Here is a 23,154-nt window from a genome sequence, read left to right as displayed (position 1 = left end):
GCAGTTAGCATACCAGGCGGTGATGCAACCGGTCAGGATGCTCTTGATGTTGCAGCTGTAGCACTTTTTGAGGATCTGGGGACCCATGCCAAGTCTTTTCACTCTCCTGAGGGGGAAAAGTTTTTGTCGTGCCCTCTTCACGACTGTCTTGGTATGTTTAGACCATGATAGTTCGTTGGTGATGTGGACACCAAGGAACTTGAAATTCTCGACCCGCTCCACTATAGCCCTGTCGATGTTAACCTGTTAGGGCTAGGGGGCAGTATTGACACGGCCGGATAAAAAACGTACCCGATTTAATCTGGTTACTACTCCTGCCCAGTAACTAGAATATGCATATAATTATTGGCTTTGGATAGAAAACACCCTAAAGTTTCTAAAACTGTTTGAATGGTGTCTGTGAGTATAACAGAACTCAAATGGCAGGCCAAAACCTGAGAAGATTCCATGCAGGAAGTGGCCTGTCTGACAAGTTGTGTTTCATCTTGGCTCTTTTTATTGAAGACGGAGGATCTTTGCTCTAACGTGACACTTCCTACGGCTCCCATAGGCTCTCAGAGCCCGGGAAAAAGCTGAACGATATCGAGGCAGCCTCTGGCTGAAACACATTATCGCTTTTGGCAAGTGGCCGATCAGAGTACTATGGGCTTAGGCGCGTGCCCGAGTCGACCCCATGCTTTATTTTCTTTCGTCTGTTTACCTAAACGCAGATTCCCGGTCGGAATATTATCGCTTTTTTATGAGAAAAATTGCATAAAAATTGATTTTAAACAGCGGTTGACATGCTTCGAAGTACGGTAATGGAATATTTTGAATTTTTTTGTCACGAATTGCGCCATGCTCGTCACCCTTATTTACCCTTTCGGATAGTGTCTTGAACGCACGAACAAAACGCCGCTGTTTGGATATAACTATGGATTATTTTGAACCAAACCAACATTTGTTATTGAAGTAGAAGTCCTGGGAGTGCATTCTGACGAAGACAGCAAAGGTAATAACATTTTTCTTATAGTAAATCTGACTTTGGTGAGTGCTAAACTTGCTGGGTGTCTAAATAGCTAGCCCTGTGATGCCGGGCTATCTACTGAGAATATTGCAAAATGTGCTTTCACCGAAAAGCTATTTTAAAATCGGACATATCGAGTGCATAGAGGAGTTCTGTATCTATAATTCTTAAAATAATTGTTATGCTTTTTGTGAACGTTTTATCGTGAGTAATTTAGTAAATTCACCGGCAGTGTTCGGTGGGAATGCTAGTCACATGCTAGTCACATGCTAATGTAAAAAGCTGGTTTTTGATATAAATATGAACTTGATTGAACAAAACATGCATGTATTGTATAACATAATGTCCTAGGGTTGTCATCTGATGAAGATCATCAAAGGTTAGTGCTGCATTTAGCTGTGGTTTGGGTTTATGTGACATTATATGCTAGCTTGAAAAATGGGTGTCTGATTATTTCTGGCTGGGTACTCTGCTGACATAATCTAAAGTTTTGCTTTCGTTGTAAAGCCTTTTTGAAATCGGACAGTGTGATTAGATTAACGAGAGTCTTGTCTTTAAAATGGTGTAAAATAGTCATATGTTTGAAAAATTTTTGTTTTTGCATTTTTTTGTGGTTTTTGAATAACGCGCCACGGGATTACACTGGCTGTTACGTAGGTGGGACGATTTGGTGCCACCTACCCTAGAGAGGTTAATGGGGGCCTGTTTGGCTCGCCTTTTCCTGTAGTCCACGATCAGCTCCTTTGTCTTGCTCACATTGAGGGAGATGTTGTTGTCCTGGCACCACACTGCCAGTTCTCTGACCTCCTCCCTATAGGCCATCTCATTGTTGTCGGTGATCAGCCTACCACTGTTGTGTCGTCAGTGAACTTAATGATGATGTTGGAGTCGTGTTTGGCCACGCAGTCGTGGGTGAACAGGGAATACAGGAGGGGACTCAGTACAAGACACTTCATGGCTACCGACGTGAGTGCCACGGAGCGGTAATCATTTAGGGAGGGTACCTTCGCTTCCTTGGGCACAGGGACTATTGTGGTCTGCTTAAAACATGTAGGTATTAGACTCGGTCAGGGAGAGGTTGAAAATGTCAGTGAAGACACTTGACAGTTGGTCTGCGGATGCTTTGAGTACACGTCCTGGTAATCCGTCTGGCCCAGCGGCTTTGTGAATGTTGACCTGTTTTAAAGCTTTTGTTCACATCAGCTACCGAGAGCGTTATCACACAGTCATCCAGAACAGCTGGTGCTCTTGTGCATGCTTCAGTGTTGCTTGCCTCGACGCGAGCATACAAGGCATTTAGCTCATCTGGTAGGCTCACGTCACTGGGCAGCTCGCGTCTGGGTTTCCCTTTTGTAGTCCGTAATAGTTTTCAAGCTCTGCCACATCCGACGAGCGTCAGAGCCGGTGTAGTAGGATTCAATCTTAATCCTGTATTGACGCTTTGCTTGTTTGATGGTTCATCTGAGGGCATAGCGGGATTTCTTATAAGCGTTCAGATTAGTCTCCCGCTCCTTGAAAGCAGCAGCTCTAGCCTTTAGCTCGATGCGGATGTTGCCTGTAATCCATGGCTTCTGATTGGGATATGTACGTACAGTCACTGTGGCGACGACGTCATCGATGCACTTATAGGTGAAGCCGATGACTGAGGTGGTGTGTTACTCAATGCCGTTGGTTGAATCCCGGAACATATTCCAGTCTGTGCTAGCAAAACAGTCCTGTAGCGTAGCATCCGTGTCATCTGACCACTTCCGTATTGAGCGAGTCACTGGTATTTCCTGCTTTAGTTTTTGCTTGTAAGCAGGAATCAGGAGGATAGAATTGTGGTCAGATTTGCCAAATGGAGGGTGGGGGAGAGCCTTGTATGCATCTCTGTGTGTGGTGTAAATGTTGTCTAGGATTGTTTTCTTCTCTGGTTGCACATGTGACATGCTGGTAAAAATTTGGTAAAACAGATTTAAGTTTGCCTGCATTAAAGTCCCTAGCCACTAGGAGCGCCGCTTCTTGGTGAGCATTTTCTAATTTGCTTCTTGCCTTATGGAGTTGGTTGAGCGCGTTCTTAGTGCCAGCTTCGCTTTCTGGTGGTAAATAGACGGCTACGAATAATACAGATGTGAACTCTCTTGGTAGATAGTGTGGTCGACAACTTATCATAAGGTACTATAAGGTAATCTACCTCAGGCACGCAATACCTCGAGACTTCTTTAATATTAGACATCGCGCACCAGCTATTATTGACAAATAGACACACACCCGCACCCCTGGTTTTACCAGAGGTAGCGTCTCTGTTCTGCCGGTGCATGGAAAATCCCTGCCAGCTCTATATTGTCAGTTTCTTCGTTCAGCCACGTCTATGTGAAACATAAGATGTTACAGTTTATAATTTCCCGTTGGTAGGATAATCTTAATTGTTGTTCATCAATTTTGTTTTCTAACATTTGCACGTTAGCAAGGAGAATGGAAGGCATTGGGAGTTACTCGCTCGCCACCGGCTTTTCAGAAGGATCCCCGATCTGCGTCTCCTTTTCTGGCGTCTTTTCTTCTCACAAAAGGCGTGGATCTAGGCCTGTTCCAGTGAAAGCAGGATATCCTTCTCGTTGGACTCGTTAAAGGAAAAAGTTTATTCCAGTGAGTAATCACTTTTCTGATGTCCAGAAGTTATTTTCGGACATAAGAGACGGTAGCAGCAATATTATGTACAAAATAAGTTTTAACTAACAAAATTGCACAATTGGTAGGGACAATGTACAACGTCAGCCATGTTCTTCGGCGCCATCTTTTCTTATCGAGACAATTACAAGTTACTTGTTTACGCCTTGCCACCTAAAACGTGTGTGTGGGTCCAGTGCTGACCTTTGCCCTCTGTGCCCTACAGGCCCTGCCAGCTCAGCCAACCCTGAGGAGTGTGTGATGGAGAAGATGAAGAGGTTTAAGCGGCGTCTGTCTCTAACTCTGCGCTCCAGCCACACCATAGACGAGTCTCTGTCTGAACTGGCCGAGCAGATGACCATCGAGGACGGCGGCAACAAGGACAACGGTCAGTAGGTGTGTGTGTGTGTGTGTGTGTGTGTGTGTGTGTGTGTGTGTGTGTGTGTGTGTGTGTGTGTGTGTGTGTGTGTGTGTGTGTGTATTAGAGATTGTATTAGTTAACAAACAGAGCACACACACACGCCTACTGTGCTCTGTGCAAGTCCCAGTGATAAGAGACTGATAATGTTACTATTCTGAAGTGACTCTTGACTGAATGCCAGTAGAGAAGGATACAGACAGCCAGTGGACACGCACACTAGGGCCCTTGGGTCACCCTGAGGATACAGTTGAAATGTTTGATGTAGCTGGCAGCCAATGGTATCCTTTCTTGCCATCTGAAGTGATTAGAGTGAGACCAAAGGAACTGGGTGAGAGACATCGAGAGGGGAAATTGACACACAGGGAAAGCGAGAGCGAGCAGCAGTGTGAGTGATCGTGTCCTAGAGAGTAGCTCTTTATGTCCTTATGTAACAACAGAAGCAGCCTGGTGGGATGAAACGCCTACTGGGACACACACACACAACGCAGGGGGACGGCAGGTGACGCTGCCACAATGTTTGTGGAAAAGACATCACACAGAAAAGGAAAACACTCTCACAAATATACCGCAACAGCCCAAAATGTCTGAAGCTAACATCCTCTGGCCTACTTTAGGTTGCATAAGTGTTATTTTCTGCTGTTTTTATATAAAACAAGGAAGCACTCTGTTTACTGAATTCTGCTCAACAGAAGACCGATCAGTACAAATAACTGATTCATTGGTAGATTGTGTGATGAATCGGATGGATGGATAGATGGGCTGATTGATTGACATAATGTTTCTCCTTGCAGAGCCGATCGTGCGTAATGGACGACCGCCCTCCTCTCACAGCATGCACTCGTTCCTGCACCAGTACACCGGCTCCTTCAAGAAGCCCCCCCTCCGCAGACCACACAGTGTCATCGGAGGAAGCCTGGGTTCCTTCATGACCTTCCCCAGCAATGGCAGCCGCCTCGGTGAGTTACACAGAGAGCAAAACAAACAGACTCAGGGATGCACAAGCACGTATACACTAACGGCACACATGCTTGCACACACACTCATATGCACGCGCAGACATGTCATACATACACACACTCATTCAAACATGCAGCCATATTTACTAATTACACACCCACTAGCAGCACCACTATAAGCAGCCTGTTCTCCTTCATGGTCATGCCACCCGGTCGTCACCCAGCTGCCAAGGTGAGTTGCCGTGGAGATGGGCATACTCGTGCCTGTGCACCAGGAAGTGACAGAGAAAGAGCAGATGGCGACAGAGGACAAACAGGAAGTTAGTCATAGCCCCTGAGAGTTCCATCCTGACACGGTCATGGTGTGACTTTTCATCACACACAACACCAGACTCGGCTGTCTCTCCATCTTTATCTCCAACCTTCCTCTCAATTAAGTGTTTTTGCATGAGTCAACCGTTCTCATTCTACACTGTGTGTTTGTGCGGGTGTATATTTGCATCTAAAAGTTTGATGTTTGTGTGATTTCATACATTTGTGTGTGTCTGAGGACAAATGTTTTCTCTGAGCCATCACCATGACGATAGCTGTTCTCTGGTCTCCAGGGTGAGCCAACTATTTTGGCCTGCGGTCTTGTCTATAAGTTGTCATGAGGAACTTCACCTCAGACTGAACTGTGTCCCAGTTAGAGTTACATGGGTTTGGGGATATTGGGGGGGAACAGACAATCAGGCAAGTCTATCTGGGACAGGATGGAACTAGATTAGAACACACTGTTATATACCTGTTTACCTCGAAGAACAGAGTGTGAGAGAGAGAGAGAGAGAGAGTGAGAGAGAGAGGGAGAAATAGGACCAAAGAGAGTGGAGTTGGAAAGAAAGGAGGTGTAGGTGGAGAAGGAGATGGACGGCTGGAGAGAGAAGCAGAAAGGAGGGAGAGGGTGATGACAGTAGTGCAGTGTGCTGGATGTTATGGGATGATATGACGACAGGCTGCTGGGTTGGAGGTGTTGACAGAGAGAATATGTGCCAGCACACTCAGATACAGCTACTCATTAACACACTGTGTGTGTGTTCATTAGTCCACCCCACCCCCACACACACACACCACACACCATGCTCTTGACCAGAGGCTGTAGTTTTTTATGATCCTGGAGGAAGCAGAGTTGGTTAGTGTTTCATCTTTGTCCTGTGGGGTGAGAGGGGGAAGGGGTGAGAGAAGGAGAGAGAGACGGCAGGATAATTAAAGAAGGGAACTTGAGAGAGAAGGAGAGGTTGTAGGGTCAGGACCAGGCCATAAACTATAACTGTTGACAGAATGAGATAAAGCACTCCTCTCTCTGTCTCTAACTTATTCTCTCATTCTTACTAAAAAACAGCAGACTACTGACTCAGTTTGACACAAGCTATAGCAAATCCTTGCCATGTGTATCTCATAGAAGATCATGAGTGTCATTTGCCAGGCAAAATGTTGAAATTGAGCAAGTTCAGCTTCTAAACTGTAACTCTTCCTCCCTCTTTCTCCTCTTCCTCTCCTTCCAAGACATCGTCCATGAGAACCTGAAGATGGGCTCAGACGGGGAGAGTGACCAGGCGTCTGGGACGTCGTCAGACGAGGTGCAGTCACCCACCGGGGTGTGTCTGAGGAACAGGGTGCAACGACGCATCTCCATGGAGGTACACCCTCCCACTACCACCACCAATCCCTGTCTCTCTAGAAGGGAACTACACCTCTCCCTGCTCCCCATCTCTGTCCTCCCCCGCTCTTTCTCTGTTGGTGTTGTGGGGAGGAGAGATAAACAGGGAACACTTTAAGAGGCTTTCACTGTCTGACTCTGAATACTGATATGAAACCTGTTACCAGGGAGGAAGAGGGTAGAGAGATCGGGGGAGAGATGTGGAGGGAAAGGGAGGTAGTGGGATAGAGAAAGGAAGACAGAGGGATGGAGAAAGAGGAGGGTTGATGGCAGGCAGGGTGGAAAGTATGAGCTGGTTCAGGCCACAAACAGACCGACTGACTAATGGAATGTTGTCATGTGACAGTAATCTGCGGCAAGCTTGGCCTCTGACTGCTGACATTCCAGACGATCCCCTGCCACATAGCTGGTCAACAATCCTGAGAGGAACCTCGGACAGAGAGTGGGATGGAGAGAGACTGCTCCACATAGCTCAGTGAGAACCTGGGATTTAAAGAGGGACTGCCTTTAAAAAGATATGAATCCCTTTGAAAACGCACTGATGTGGCATCAGTATGAATTCGAAAAAGTTATTCTAGTGTCAAAATTTGCTACAAAGTGTAAATAGGATAATTTTGGTGATAAAGTAAGTCTCATCCGTGCTTCACAACGGGTAAATGAAGGTTGAGTTTTAATTTAACGATGTCCGTTTGCCCACTAACATGGGGTGAACAGCTGCGGTGATTGCTCTCTATCCACTTGCATAAACAGTGACAGACCTGCCCAGCAGTTCCGGCTTTGTTTACATAAGACAGTGCATCGCGCATTTTTTTACTTGAAAAATACTGCACCAAACACCTTGGTTAGATGTAAATTTGTGTAACTAAAACATCATCGGCGATAACTTTAAAAAATAACTCAATAAATCTGTAATTATCTTAGATTCATTCTGGGGATTTTTAGGAAGTGAAATTCCGCGTCTACAGTGTCTCATGGGGGACAAACACCTCCAATACTGAAGTCTTGTTTTTCTAATAAGCAACAGAAACCACACGTGCCAATCGGCGTATGTTCAGTCGCTCTTTAAGCCAGGGGATGTTTTTCCTTTTGTCTCTGTGACTCGTTTTTGCTTTATTTCTGTATGTTTAAGCTGTGTTCTTTTTGCTATTTTCTATGTGAGTGAATTATGACTTAGTTCCTGGTGTCCCATGGACTGTTAGAATTTATACTATATATTTAGTGCAGGGTTCATGCTAGTCTCACTGGTTCTGTTTACGGAGTTCCTATAGAATCACTGGTAGGAATGCTGTTTCATCAGCCTGCTGATATTCTGCCACCTGGTGGTCAGTCTGGAGAAGTGTAAGCAGTACTTGACTACCTGTATATCAGTATTATGGTATTACACACACACGGATTTATCTATTTCTCCTTGATGCCAAGTGTTTATTTTATTAGTCTGAGCGGAGGCACAAGAGGTGCTTGACCTTTTTAGATGGGAATCATCAGATATCTGAATAATCACTCACACACAGACACACACACACACGTCATCTCGGTTACTACATCTAACCAGATTCACACAAACACTCATGTGGGTACATATCATTCTGCCCATTTGTTCCCTTTGAAGCGGCGTGTTGATGGGGTTAGTAGGCTGTAACAATACACTGATTCATATCACTAGCTATAGCGAGAACATGATGCTGTCTTTTGATCTGTTTGTATGGGGGAGAGATGGCAGGCGGTATACAAGTGTGTTGTGTGATACCCATGGTGGGTGTGCTTTTGTGTCATTAGTGTGTGAAGCTGCTTGTTTGCTTATCTATGTTGTTTTTGTCACTCTTGTTTTGTGTTGAGTGTGCGATGCCATGTTTTCTCTTCAATAACAATTTTCATGTATGGATTATTTTTGTATAAGCGCCTCTATTCTTCTGTCTTTCTTTCTGGGGTGAGTGGGAGGGGAGAGTAATTTCTAGGACAAAGTGTGTGGGTGTAGTCATGGAGCTTTCTGCTGTCTACATGTCTCACACACAGACAGACGCAGTATTCGATAGGACACATGATATATGTGATGTGTATGTTAGGTCTCTAACCCAATTTTGTGTGTGTGTGTGTAGGACCTGAACAAGCGTCTGTCTCTGCCTGCTGACATCCGTATCCCTGATGGTTACCTGGAGAAGCTGCAGCTGAGCAGCCCTACCTTCGACCAGCCCCTCAGCCGACTCTCACGCAGGGCCTCACTGGTACGTGTGTTTGTGAGAGAGAGAGTGATTGAAGGCATATAACATTATTGCCCAACAGTGTTCAGGTACCGCCCTCCTTTCTGGCAACAGGCATGAGGTTGAATTGGACTGTCTCTGTATGTAATTTTGTGTAGTGAATGAAGGTATCCTGTACACACTTCATTCAACACAGAAAAAAAGACAAACAACATGGAAGATGATCTCTTTATTTCTGTTTTTCAGTCAGAGATTGGTTTTGGGAAGCTGGAGACCTACATCAAACTGGACAAACTGGGAGAGGTCAGAGAACACACACAAACACTCCTATAAAATCAGAAAACATGCTTTACACAAGAGGTTCCTGAAAGTTATTTTGTTTTGACTCCGGTCATAACCAGTTAGTTTTTTTCTATAGGGGACCTATGCTACAGTATTTAAGGGGCGCAGTAAGCTGACTGACAACCTGGTGGCGCTAAAGGAGATTAGGCTGGAGCACGAAGAGGGAGCACCCTGCACCGCCATCAGAGAAGGTGAGTCTATACCTCTCTACCTTTCCTCCTCTCTCACTTTATCCCCGCTTCTTTTCCGCACCCTCATCCTCCTATTACTGATTTCAATGCTACATTCTATCTTTTATTCTTTATCACTCTTAGCTCTTTCTCATTCACTATTGTTCCTCCTCTTTGTCAATATATTACCCCTTCTCTTGCTCTCCCTCATCCCTTTCTTTCCTTCCCACTCTCCAGTGTCGTTACTGAAGGACCTGAAACATGCCAACATCGTGACCTTACATGACATTGTCCACACAGACAAGAGCCTGACACTGGTCTTCGAGTACCTGGTGAGAATCACTAAATTGCTCACACTGCATGCTGGTCTTTGTAGTCAAATATCTGCCCCAATTATCTGAGAGGTTTGTTGTCCTAAGTAGGCTGTTGTACATGTACTTCCTGTCCTGTCTGACTGACTGCTGTCCTCACTTCCTGTGCAGGATAAAGACCTGAAGCAGTACATGGATGACTGTGGTAACATCATGAGCATGCACAATGTCAAGGTGAGTATGACCAAGACTAATAACCTAGCACTCACTGCACTGTACTGTAAGTCACTTTAGATAAAAGCACTTGCATAATAGTGGTTAACATTGCATGTGTTGTTTGTGCGGTTCTAGATCTTCTTGTTCCAGATTTTGCGGGGGTTGGCGTACTGCCACAAGCGGAAGGTTCTCCACAGAGACCTAAAGCCCCAGAACCTGCTCATCAACGAGAGAGGGGAACTCAAACTGGCTGACTTTGGTCTGGCGCGGGCAAAGTCTGTCCCCACTAAGACGTACTCCAACGAGGTGGTGACTCTGTGGTACCGGCCACCTGACGTCCTGCTAGGCTCCTCCGAGTACTCCACACAGATTGACATGTGGTAAGAACACTACATCCTAACAACCTACGCCAAGGGTAAGCAAATCCTACTCTGGAGGTTCGGAGTATTGCTGGTTTTCTCGTCTACCTGATAATGAATTGCACCCACCTGGTGTCCCAGGTCTCTATCAGTCCCTTATTAGAGAGGAAGAATAAAATAAAAAGCAGTGGAACTGGCTTCGAGGTCCAGGTTTTAGGGCCCTATATCCTTACACCCTAGCAACTACAACCACTTCATTCAATGTATTTTACACATGTAAACTTTGATTAAGTGCTATACATCCTAACTCCTTCATCCTACTCCCTAGCCTCTATTTTCGTGTGTGTGTGTGTGTGAACAAGCTGTGTGTAATTCTCTCTCTCTCTCTCTCTCTCTCTCTCTCTGTGTGTAGGGGTGTGGGGTGTATATTTTACGAGATGGCTGCAGGTCGGCCCCTGTTTCCTGGCTCCACCGTAGAGGACGAGCTCCACCTCATATTCAGACTGCTGGGTGAGGACAGAATACAGCCTGATTGGATGTTACAGCCTATCTAACCCACTGACCTAGCACCACCTCGTGTCTGCTACAGGGACGAACACACAACCACAGAACTCTCTAAATAAGCAGGAGTCCTCAGGCATGCTGCTGATGATGGGGACATTATTTGAGCGTTAACTAAACGTTTATAGAGCGTTATTTGAAGACTGTCCCCTCTCTCTTATTTTTTTCAGGCACACCATCCGAGGACAGCTGGCCAGGGATCTCTGGCGTCGAGGAATTCAAATCCTACAACTTCCCCAAATACAAACCTCAGCCGTTCATCAACCATGCGCCCAGGTACCGTGTGTGTGCGCGCGCGTCCATGAGTGTGTTTGAGTGCGCACGTTTCTGTGTGGGTTTGTGAATGCGTATATGTGAGTGTGTTTAGTCAGTACAGGAGGCAGGAAGTCCTGTGGAACTTTAGTAAAGCAACTCTCCACTTCCTTCCCTTCAGTCACCACCGACTGACAGTAAACCCTGTAATTCTCTCTCTCTCTTCCTCCTTTGTCTCTCTCTCTCCTTTTCAGGTTGGACACAGAAGGCATTGAGCTGGTGTTATCATTCCTGAAAGTGAGTTTCTCTGGCTACATTTTCCACACACTGTGTAACCTACGCAGTTATACTCTGAACCACTGGCATGCAGTACTGATGATGAACAACAGGGGGCACAGTAGTCACTTCTGCCTTACTCATTCTGTTTGGTTGTTGCTGTAATGTCGGTGTGTTAACTGTTGGTGTCCCTCCTCTCCAGTATGAGTCCAAGAAGAGGATCTCAGCAGATGAAGCTATGAAACAGGCCTACTTCAAAAGTCTGGGGGCACAGGTCCACACACTGCATGAGAGTGAGTCTCTAAACCTGGGGATGGTCTAGTCCCCTGAATGGCCCGGAGATACACTCACACATAATTACAATCCCCTCTCTCTCTCTCTCTCTCTCTCTCTCTCTCTCTCTCTCTCTCTCTCTCTCTCTCCCCAGGTATATCAATATTCACTCTGAAGGATATCCAACTGCAGAGAGACCCTGGCTATCGGAACTCCTCACACCTAGAGTCAGGTGTGTATAAAACAAACACACACACACCCACCTCTTCTTACCTGGAGCTTTATAACTGTTATGACATTCATAGAACGCTTTCTCTTTTATCCACTCCATCTCTCCAGGCAACAGCAAGAACAGAAGACAGAGCATGCTCTTCTAGACTTTCTGCTCCTGGGAGCTCCAGGGTGGAGCTCGTTCCTGTTGCTATAGTAACTGACTCTCGCTTTGGATGAGAATGAACAGGACAGAGCCCCCTCCCCCTCTCGCATGAGCCCCTCACGCCTGGAGAGAGACCCCCCCCCCCCCCCCCCCCCCCCTCACCCCCATAGAGTGAGTGAGTAAGTCTGGAGTTGATTGGGGAGGGAGAGATGAACTACGTTTATTTATTTGAAGATATGGAAGGGGGGTAAGGGGGTATATTTTGCTGCTAAACTACTACTGTCTGTATTTAACACGCAGTTTGTGTATATGATTATGTGAACTCCGACACCATGCACAACCGACCAGTCGCTAAGGTTACTATTGTTATTGATATGAATTATGGTTATGATTCCACTGATGATCTCGATGTTGTTTATCATAGCTGTTACCTTTGCTGTTGTGCATGTCATTGTGTTCAGAGACTGAATGCCTTTTTAGCATTTTTTTCTCAAGTACTTTCTCAAGCTTCCTCTGATGGCAGTGTGACTGAAGTGAGACCAGACCAGTCCAGACTGGGAGAGAGGGACTGGGAGTGTCTGGTCCTCAACTGGAAATCTTTCATCTGAACTGAATCATTTCCCGGCCTCCCTCTCATTCTCCTTGACCTAGAACATTCCAGAACATTTCAGGAGCCAGACGGGGGTTAGGAAGGGGTCAAAATGGGGTTAAGATGGGGTCCAGTCATTGGGAAAACACAACGACCCTCAGTCTTTTAGCCAACGAATGGGACCACAGCAGAAGGTGGAGTTTGACTCCCCAGGACATTTCCGGTCTCCCTTTCCGCTTGTCATGGCAACAGGAAAGTGACGATTAGGGAGGAGAGAAACACTGCAGTGCCGCAGGAAGTAATGTGACCTCCCACAGGAACCCATCGGTCTCTCCCTCTGTTTCCCCTAACCCCCCAGGATGGTCTTGACTTAAGTTCTTGTATGCAAGTTCTTAATTTTCTCTTCTTGCCTTTTTGGAGGTCTACAATACCGGCTGTTTTTGTGCATCATAAATAACTGTAAGCAGTTACTCGTTTTTTGAATGGTTTACTCTGTAGCTGCCGTGGGGATGTACCATGATTTCAGGGCAATACTAGGATGACTGGTGTTTTAAAATGGCTGACTTGATTTGACAGTATTAAGAGATTTTGTTTTCTATGTTTGACCTTTTGACCTCTCCTTGTGAATACAGTGTCGTGTGGCATGTCAAGGGGCAGCAGCTTCGCCTCTCAAAGGAGAAAAAATATTTGTTGTTTCAGTCTGCATTGGACCACTAGTCCCTTTTTCCAGCATTTGTACACATTTCAAATTGAAATTTTAAATAGACTTAAGCCGCTGTGTGTGTTTTCAACTGACAGTGATGTATATTAATATTGTAATACTGTACTTTTTCAAGTTTAAGAATGACCTGAGCTTACCTGAGTGTGTGTGCATCTGACATGGAATGCCAGCTGTGGTGTAAACTCAACCTCTCTGGAGCACTGACAGTTGGTAGTCCTGTACCTCTTTTTACTGGAACTATTTATTTCTCATAACCATCACAGTAAAATCTGTCTGTTTGCTAAATACACTTGTCTTTATTGTGGTTTTCTGGGTGAAATTGCAGTAGCTGATGACACACACCAGATATAAAATGAGTTGTATATCATTCAATGCTTCATGTTTATTTAAAACTGTAAGACATTTTTACTTGACTCTCGAACAGCAAAAAAAAAAGGCAAATCATTGAGAATACATTTGTATCAATTCCTTTATAAAAAATAACCAAAAGCTGTTACAAATAAGCTTTTGTTCAAAATTGAACTGGAATTTCGTCTATTAAAAAAAAGTTTTAAAGCTTGAAAATAAAACATTTTACATTTGAGAAGGCACAGCCGGTACAAGGTAATAATGCTTAAAGTGTAATACAATACAAAACCATAGAAAAACACTTAGAACAATACAACCAGGTTCACAGCCTCAGATGAACATATCAACCACTATACAATGATATAAAGCTTTATAACCACGCCCTGTCTCTTATAAAGCGTTATAACCATACGCCAGGCGTTTGATAAAGGGCTGACAAGGTACAATGCATAGAACAGCATTCTGAAGAGGATAAATATGGGATAACTTTCTTTTTTTCAAGATGGATGAGATGAGTAAGTAAAAAAAAAAAAAACTTGAAACGAAACTAAAAAAAATGTATCTTCAAGTCAATGATATTGACACAGTTGAAGGCTGATCCAGTAGGTTTGCAGCAGTGTCCTGATTTTTGCTGGCTTAACCTGATTTGGCCTCGAGTCCTGCTGTGTCGGAATGCAGGATTTGAACTTGTGTGGACTGGGCCTATTTGTTCTGGTCGGGCCGGATTTCAAGACTGTTTTGGTCCAGTTGGTAGTAGGGTATGGTACTGTCCTCCAGGAGGATCAGGACTTGTGTGGCCTGTGGGAGAGCAGTAGGGGGGAGGAGGTGTCCAGGCTGGACAAGGGGACTGGGATGGGCCCATTCAGCAGGGTGGGGAACTACAGACATACAGAGGACAAGACCGGTGAGATCCACTGTCAGATAGGAAATAGCACACAATAAAAATGATGATGCCCCCCATATTATACTGAGGTGAAGTACATTCATCTCTATCCCTAGTATAGTGTTCTACATGTGTACTATTACTACTAATGATAGTTTTCTTTATAAAGAACTCTAGCCAAAACTCTGGGTAACTCTGGAGAGGCTGATGACTGGGTTTAAGAATTCCCTAAAATGGTGGCTGAGGTATTTTAACGCCCATCCCTACTGATGATGGGAGGAGAGGCACTTCCTGTTGTGAGAGGGCTGATGGGAGTGGGTGGGGCTCCTGACCCCCCCCCCCCCCCGAGCAGGAAGCTGCCCCCCCCCCCGTCCACACCAGAAAGGAAACATCTGTAGCTTATTTTGAAACCCATGCACACAGTGAATCACACACACACTTAAGTACAATCACAGTGAACCGCTCACACACAGAACTAAATAGCGGTGGTGTCATGTGACTCTTGTTGTTGAGAAAATGAGGCTGTTTGGGGGAATCTTCTGTCTCAGCAAGGGTTGCAAAATTCAGGGAACTTTCAAAACATTTTCTGGTTTTCCAGAAGTCCTGGATTTAGGACTACAGATTTACTGCTTATTCACTCCTGGATCCGGGATCCTACAATCGGGATTTTGGGAAACCAGGGAATTTATTGAAGGTTCTGAGAATTTTGCAACCCTAGTCGTAGCTCAAACTTCTAACTCAGACTATCAGCATTCACTATCCCTCCTTTTTTTTTTTTACCAGTTAGAGTGGAGCCCTTTCCCTTTCGGCTCAGCACGAACAAGCAAATACTAAACTGTCCTTCCCTAACCCTTTCTGTCACCCATCCCACAACTTTCCTCTCTGTCCCTCCCTCTCCTCCTTAACTCCCATCAGTCTTCACTCCAGGTGGTGTCACCCTTACTTTCCTTTCTCCTCTCTCTTTATTCTCTTTTAGAGAGTGTGTGTGTGTGTCACCTGGAACAGGGGTCCATGGCCCTGCAGGCGAGCGGGGCTCAGGGATCCTCCGGGACTCAGGCTGCTCCAGAAATGGATACTGGACAGCAGGGGACTGGGGGTGAGGATGAGACCTGAGGGAGTCTAGAGGGGGAGAACAAAGAGTTTATGGAAAGAGTGAGAGATGTCAATTTGGTCAATGTTCTGTTGGTGTTTTTATTGGTGATCTGTAAAATGATCTAGCCGAGTATGAACACACACAGCACAGAGGTTTAATTTCTCCCTGTGGTTATTCAGTCCTGCTGCGTTGGCACTGGTTGTTTTAGTAAAACACTGGAACTAGGAGGGGAGAGAGGGCTTCATACCCTGCTTTGGGGGGAGATGGGGGGGAGTAAATTCAAGGCTGACTTGGGGAACTCTTGAGGTCACAGAACTTGGAAAACTAGGTTTGAGCTGAGAAGCTACATATGACATCAATTTCTCTCTATCGCTCTCCCTGACTTAATTTCTCTGTTTTAAGGGGGGTTGTGTTTATGTGGGTAAGGAATGATGCATGCTATTTTAATGTGTTGTTTTGTTGTGGCCCAATAAAGAGGAGTTCTAGATTCTCTCTCCCTCTCTCTGTATCCGTGGTATTACAACAGCCCCTACCTTACGACGCGATTCAAGAGATTTAGGAACATATGGCTTCACTTAGACCTCCCCACCCTCCCTTCCCTCCTTTGCACTCTCTTCAACTTATCTCTCTCCCTCTCTCCTCCTTACTAGTCTCGCTCCCCACCCTATCCCTCTTTTCCGCTTACCTCTTTCACTCATTCCCTCATTTCCTCTCTCCGTCTCTCCTCAATAACTCTCTTACCTCCCTCCCTCTCCTCTCCCTACCCTGCCTGTTTCATGGTAAGGAAAGGACAGACAGTTCCAGAGAGACTCAGGGATAAGTCCAGATAAGTCATGTATTTTCCCCCAATGTCATTAAACACAAATCAGCACACACACAGAGGGCAAGAGTGAAGCGAGTGTATGCGTTTGTGTTCAGGGCTAACCTGGGAAAAGATTGAGGGTGGTGCTGACCTGTGCAGTGAAGAAGGCTGGTGTTAGGGACCCTGAGGGCAGCGCAGGACTGTTGAGGGCAATAGAGCCGATGTCATTGGCTGTCAGGAGCAGGGAGGGTGCGGATATCTCCAGGCCTTTTGGCTTCCTGGTTTTTGGCGGGACGCTATTGGCTAAGCCCCTCTTCTCTGGCGTGGGTGTGACCTGGCCACGGTCTCTGTGACCAGACGATAGGTTAAGGGGTTGAGCACTCTGCTCTGATTCGTCAGTCTCAGGGGCGGGGCTCCGTGCCCTCCAGAGTGCGTGGGTGGGGCTGTGTGATGGGGAGGAGGAGCCGGACGAGGAGTAGGCTAGCCTTGGGGAAGGTTTGGACGAATAGTAGCCCTCGTTTGAGGAAGGGGGCGGCGATGAAGGCAGCGACACCACCGGCAGTGCCCCACCCTTATGGCTGCGGTTCTGAACAAAGCGGATCACCGTGCCACTTTCGTCATGGTGATCATGTCGAGGCTCCACCTTGATTGGCCGGAGCAGATCAGGGGGGCGGAGGAGGTCCTGGGGATGCTGGAGGGAGCTGACGGTAAAGGAGGAGTAGAGGCCTGAGTGGAGGTACTCGTTCCTCCCTGGGGGGCCGCCCCTCACCCCCTCCTCATCCCCCTCCCCCTCTGACAGGGCCCCACCAGTCTCATCACATCCCCGCACACCCATCTCCACTGCCGCGGGGTCCATCTTCAGGATCTCCGGAAAGGACACAAATTTGTACACAAACTTCTGGCCAATCACCTTCTTGATGATGTTCTGGAGAAGAAAGAGGGGAGGAGTTGAAGCATCATATGTTATACAGTTATAACAGTGTAATGTTAACATGCATGCCATGATGTTATATGGTGGTTTGACCTGTAGAATTGGTACAAACATGATCATGCTGTGTTGAGGTATTTGGTATTTATGAGGATCCCCATTAGCCGCTGCAAAAGCATCAGCTACGCTTCCTGGGGTCCACATGAAACATGACATGATACATAGTACAGAATATTATTAGTCGAGGACTGAAATACATATCAGTACATAAACACAATATCTAGGTCTAATACATAACACAGTGCAAATTACAATACAATATTTAAAATGGCTCTGTCTTGTCATAGTCCCCTTTGTGCAGTAAGGTGTCATTTATCTATTTTCTTTTACTGGGTTTAGTGCTAGTTTGAGTTACCTGGGGTGGCAGAGTTCCATCTAATCATGGCTCTATCTAATACTATGTGTTTCCCAGCCTCTGTTCTGGACCTGGGGACTGTGAAGAGACCTCTGGTTGCATGTCTTGTGTTGTACTTATGAGTGTCTGAACTGTGTGCCAACTGCTTGAACAGATAGTTCGGTACCTTCAACATATCAATACCTCACACGAAGACCAATAGTGATGCTGTCAATCTCTCCTCAACTTTCCCTCTGTGTACATCCAAGTGCGATACATGCTGCCTTGTTCTGGACCAACTGCAATTGACCTATGTCCTCCTTTGCTGCCCATGACCACACAGCTGGGCAGTAGTCCAGGTGCGACAAAGCTAGGGCCTGTAGGACCTGTCTGGTCGACTGAGAAGTCAGAGCAACGCCCTATCATGGACAGACCTCTTCCCATTTTAGCAACCATTGAGTCTATATGTTTTGACCATGACAGCTTGCTATCTAGAGTTACACCCAGCAGTTTAGTCTCTTCAACTTGCTCAATTGCCACGTTACTCAATAATGGATCTAAATTAGGTTTAGCACTAAGCAAATGATTTGTCCCAAAAAGTATGCTTTTTGTTTTTGAGATATTTAGCAACAGCCTATTGCTAGTTACCCTTTCTAAAACTGACTGGAGCTCTATGTTAAATGTCTCAGTTATTTATTTGACTGTTGTAGCCGACGTGTATGCTGTTGAGTCGTCAGCAGGCATTAGTCAAGGTCAGTGGAAGGTCATTTGTAAAAATAGAAAACAATAATGGCCTTAGCCGGCTGCCCTGTGGTATACCACACTCAACTGAATTTGCATGAGAGAGGCTTCCATTAACAAAAACTCTGTGTTCCATTAGATAGGTAACTCTCAATCCATAATAAGGCAGAGGATGCTAATAACACCTACATTTTTTCAGCAATAGGTTATGATCAATGACATTAAAAGATGCACTGAAGTCTAACAAAGCAGCCCCCCCAATCTTCTTACTATCAATTACTTTCTGCCAACCATCAGTCATTTGTGTCAATGTTGAGTGCCTATCACTGTAAGCATGCTGAAAGTATTTTCTGTAAAATAACTTTGTACTTGATAAAATGTTTTTCCAAAAGTTTGCTAAGCACTTGTAACAAGCTGATTGGTCAGCTGTTTGAACCATTAAAGGATGTCCTGCTATTCTTGGGTAGCAGAATTACCTTTATCTCCCTCCATGTCTGAGGGCACACAGTCTTCTAGGCTTAAATTTAAGACGTGGCAAACAGGAGTCACAATGTATTCCGCTACCAACCTCAGCAGTTTACCGTCCAGGTTGTCGGTACCAGGTGGTTTGTCCTTATTTATAGATAGCAACCATTTTTCACCCTTCCACACAGACTTTGTGGAACTCAAAACTACAGTGCTTGCCTTTCATTATTTGGTCCATTATGCATAAATAGGAAGACTCAGCATTTGTTGTTTGGATGTCATACCTAAGTTTGCTAATCTTGTCAACAACAACAAATATTAAAGTGGTTGGCAATATCAAAGGGTTTTGTGATGAACAAGCCATCTGCCTTAATGAAGGATGAAGCTGAGTTTACTACTCCAGAGCGTTTCACTATCATTCTTTATATAATATATAATTTATCTTAGTTCCATAGTATAGTTTCTTCTTCATTTTGTTTAGTTACATGATTTCTGAATTTACTGTATGTTTGTGAAGGGTTTATACAATGTTGGTGTACCTGGTCATCCATACCAGCAGGTGTGTGTTTGGTGTTAGTGTAGTGCCAATGTAATCTATGGGAGTTGTACCTGGTCATCCATACCAGCAGGTGTGTGTTTGGTGTTAGTGTAGTGCCAATGTAATCTATGGGAGTTGTACCTTGTCATAGTAGTAACGCAGGGCGCGGCTCAGCTTGTCATAGTTCATGTTGGTCTTGTTCTTCCTCAGGCCCCACAGTTTGGCCACCTCTTCTGACTTGAGAAGTTTAAACTCCCCGTCGTTGGACGTCCAGCAGATCAGGTGCTTGTGGCTCTGGTCCAATAACAGCTGCAGCAGGAACTGCCACAACGTGATGGCACTCTCCATGACTGGAGAGAGGGGGGAGAGAGGGGTCAACACCGTCAGTTACACTTGCACTGCATGTAAATCGACAAACACACATTCTAACCCTCAAGTACAACAAGTACAAAAGCCTCCCCCATGTCCCGCCCCCAACCAAGAAGGCATTTCCTGCACAATAAAAGCCTACCCATAAAGACAGAAAACACACCAACAACACATTTAGATCATCACTACAGCAGACACTGGAGTCATAGTATTATGCTACTCCTGGCATCATGTGCCAGATCCGGTGCCAACCAATGTACTGTCTATAAACATATGTATGCCTATGAGGCCAAGTGCCAGCCAGCGACATCATACATCTCATATTACAATATGATGAAGTGGGGAATAAAAGCCATTACTGCATATGTAATGAGACACACCAGGGGCTATGTAAAACTTTCACTCGCTGGAGAGCTTGGCTGGCTGCCCAAATGATAAGAAGGCGGGTTAACACAGCAGCTCTTTGTGAATGAGGGGCAGCCTGGCAGCTTCAGTACATCAGAAAAGTCAGAGAAGCTTGTCCACTCAAACTCTATGCCACTCCACTAACACGCATGCACACTCAGTCACTTGCACTCACTCACTCATATGCTGTGCTTTGACTGTGTGCTTCGTAGTAGTAATTATGTTTCATTATAGGTCAAAATAAAGAGTTCAAGTATGCGTGCTTGTGTCAGAGTTCAGGGACTTGGTGCTGCCAACTATGGCCAGACGGGTGGAGCTAGGGATGTTTCTGTGGTGATAAAAGAGGATGTGGTCAGTGCCCCTCTGCCAAGACAGTCCACAGCCCAACGACACTATTTACCTTGACTTCACTGTCCGTCTGTCTCACACTCCACACAGACAACTTTCTGTGCACCTCTCGCTAACTCTCTCACACACCCGTACACACACACACATATTCCCCAGACACAAGCTTGTCTGTTTGAAAATACCGAACAGAGAATCCTGCTTTCCCTCCTCCTCCATCCCTCTCAGTGGGAGAGAGACCATCCAGGAGAGGAAAAAGGTGAATACCCCCTCTGTCTCTGTTTCCTGAGGAGGTCTCCTGTGTGTGTGTGCATGTTTTTGTGTATGGTAGGGATGTGTGTGTATGTAAACAGTGTGTCTGATGGGAGACCATAAAGCTGTCTAAATGAGGACTTCCTCTCATTCTGCTACAGGGCGTCTTCCCGGGGAAAGACCAGTTCCAACTCAAAGGTAGGAATTCCTGTCACCGGGAACCATCGGAAACACAGTGACCTCACAGATGAGACAAATGGACGGGTTTCCTCCTCGCCTCGCTCTGGTACGGCAACACATACACACCACCCATTTCCTATTCCACAACAACATATGGAGAATGCATTGCATACATGTATGTACTCTGGGTCTCCCCCAGGACATGTTGTGGCATGATGGATTTAGTAGTTGATGTTCCATAGTGACAAGGGTTAACTAGCCAAGCTCAGAGACAAAAGAGCAGGATCTGTTCATTTGGAGATATCCGTAGCAATAGTAAGGAAACCAGCAACTCTGCATTGCTTGATAAACACTGGATTGGTGCAATTAAAAATACTGTCATCATAGATTTACATCTGTTTTATTGCAGCATTGAATATGTCCACGTTATTTATTTGTACTGTTTGGGATGATAGGCCCACAGCCGAGTGTCACTCCACCTGGACAGGTACACACACTCTACATGTAGCTTCTGGTAGAGATTATTTATTTTGTTGATGGGGAGTTTCTAGTATCTTATAACAGTGCTATGACACAGAGAGATAAATTATACAGCTGGTCCTCAGGACAGGCTTCTCCAGTATCGACCAAACGGAAACCCGTTATGAGCTCTCTCTCTCTGTGTGGGGGGGATTACTTAACCATGACTAAATGCGCTCTCTTCCTGCGCACTACCGATGGAAAAACTAACTAGCCACTGCGCTACGCGCTCCTGTCGCTAGCACGTACTGTACAACCAACAGTGACTTCATAGGCTATAATGCCTCTGGTCGCTGTATCGTACCAAACGCCGTATATAGACGCTCTAAAGTATGGGTTATCACCGGTGGAACGCCGGGCTCGGGTTTGTGCAGAGCCATCGGTGTTGGAGAGCCTGGAACACTCAAACGGCTCTTTGTTTGCCCCATGACTCATTTTCAAGATGTTGTCTGCTGCCAGCTTCAATCCGGAAGCGCATGGCAATTAGTCTGTAGAGTCCAGACAAACCAGAAAGTCTACTAGAGTTGTTAAAGGGCCATGAGCGCATTTTCACACCAACAGCTAATTGGAGTTTCCAAATGCATCACAATAAACAAGAAATTGCGCGAGAAAAGCAGACTAGAGCACCGTGACAGACCCGAGCGATTTGAGTTTGACATCCAATGTGTGAATAACGGAGTAGCCCAATGTTAGCAAACAACAAAACGAAAATAAACGCAACTTTTTTTATGGCGTACTTTTATGAATACAAGGAAACACATACATTTTACGCAAATGTATACATGTGTGCCAAGATAGCGTAACAAATCGCGGATATACTACTAGCATCTATCGACTGTCGTCCCCTAAATTTCAAGTTCATTGTGATGACCGAGTTATATCATATTTCCAAACTATATTTTCTGGTACAGAGTTCACTTCTAAGTCATCATCACTCAAACTCGGTGACTATCCTGGTTTAATAAAGTGAATATGAATATCATAGAGAAGCATGCCTCCACATACCCTGGTGTTGGACGTCTGCTTTCCTTCTGTATATGTTTTTAAAGAGAATTCCGTATAATGCGCTGGTTTTCCATTCTGATGCCGTTTGAGCTGCCGGACTCGAGACTGTAAGGGGATCCGGAGATTTTTTTTCTTCTTCAGAGCAGGAAGTCGGAGCGCGCAGACAGAGAGCCGGCTCACTTCCTCTCGCGCATTATTCCCCAGGTTCTCCGCAGTCTGTGTAAACACGCTTTTCCTCCTCTTTGCGCCCGCACACACAGACACAGTAATATTGTAATTCTGCTACTTACTGGCCCAACTGACGTCACCTTCTTGGCCAGCAGCTGGAGGCGCTCGTGTTCCTTCCTCCACACACACACACACACACTTTGACTGCTCTCTCTCTCTCTCTGTGTGTGTCTCTGTGTGTGTGAAATCTCATTGATATCAAATTATGGAAAGGCATTGGGCTAGTTGTTGCATTCATTTTCAAGAAGTAGGCTATTCTTAAAATTCCCCATCATCCGCACCACACACAG

General features: G+C 45.5%; 2 protein-coding genes across 4 annotated transcripts in view; one reads left to right on the top strand and one right to left on the bottom strand.

Moving 5' to 3' along the window:
* Positions 1-13,736, top strand: part of LOC106595630 (cyclin-dependent kinase 17) — a 37,232-nt gene extending 23,496 nt beyond the window's left edge. Inside the window, exons 2-17 of one of the 2 annotated variants that reach the window (XM_045699820.2) lie at positions 3,453-3,631; positions 3,879-4,040; positions 4,865-5,029; positions 6,572-6,705; positions 8,822-8,947; positions 9,170-9,226; positions 9,342-9,456; positions 9,673-9,767; positions 9,918-9,980; positions 10,098-10,342; positions 10,734-10,831; positions 11,053-11,158; positions 11,389-11,431; positions 11,613-11,703; positions 11,838-11,915; positions 12,023-13,736. In XM_045699820.2, the coding sequence (XP_045555776.1) occupies positions 3,914-4,040; positions 4,865-5,029; positions 6,572-6,705; positions 8,822-8,947; positions 9,170-9,226; positions 9,342-9,456; positions 9,673-9,767; positions 9,918-9,980; positions 10,098-10,342; positions 10,734-10,831; positions 11,053-11,158; positions 11,389-11,431; positions 11,613-11,703; positions 11,838-11,915; positions 12,023-12,060 (1,581 nt within the window). In that variant the 5' untranslated portion in view covers positions 3,453-3,631; positions 3,879-3,913 and the 3' untranslated portion in view covers positions 12,061-13,736. The remainder of the gene's footprint in view (positions 1-3,452; positions 3,632-3,878; positions 4,041-4,864; positions 5,030-6,571; positions 6,706-8,821; positions 8,948-9,169; positions 9,227-9,341; positions 9,457-9,672; positions 9,768-9,917; positions 9,981-10,097; positions 10,343-10,733; positions 10,832-11,052; positions 11,159-11,388; positions 11,432-11,612; positions 11,704-11,837; positions 11,916-12,022) is intronic. The other variant, XM_082963886.1, reaches the window with a different exon arrangement.
* On the bottom strand, positions 13,723-23,055 carry LOC106576184 (ETS domain-containing protein Elk-3). 2 transcript variants are annotated; one of them, XM_014153161.3, is made up of 5 exons: positions 22,637-23,055; positions 19,703-19,911; positions 16,619-17,420; positions 15,597-15,719; positions 13,723-14,595 (listed from the first exon to the last, which is right to left on the bottom strand). In XM_014153161.3, the coding sequence occupies exons 2-5, from the start codon at positions 19,907-19,909 to the stop codon at positions 14,420-14,422; spliced, it is 1,308 nt and encodes a 435-aa protein (XP_014008636.1). In that variant the 5' UTR covers positions 19,910-19,911; positions 22,637-23,055; the 3' UTR covers positions 13,723-14,419. The 2 variants fall into 2 exon arrangements, with proteins under 2 accessions (XP_014008636.1, XP_014008637.1); XM_014153162.3 differs by having other exon boundaries at positions 16,647-17,420; positions 22,637-22,958.
* Between the last annotated feature and the right edge of the window lie 99 nt (positions 23,056-23,154).

The sequence above is a fragment of the Salmo salar genome, chromosome 17, assembly GCF_965601325.2.
Source record: "Salmo salar chromosome 17, fSalSal1, whole genome shotgun sequence".
NCBI lineage: Eukaryota > Metazoa > Chordata > Actinopteri > Salmoniformes > Salmonidae > Salmo > Salmo salar.
This window is presented reverse-complemented; position numbering and strand designations above follow the sequence as displayed.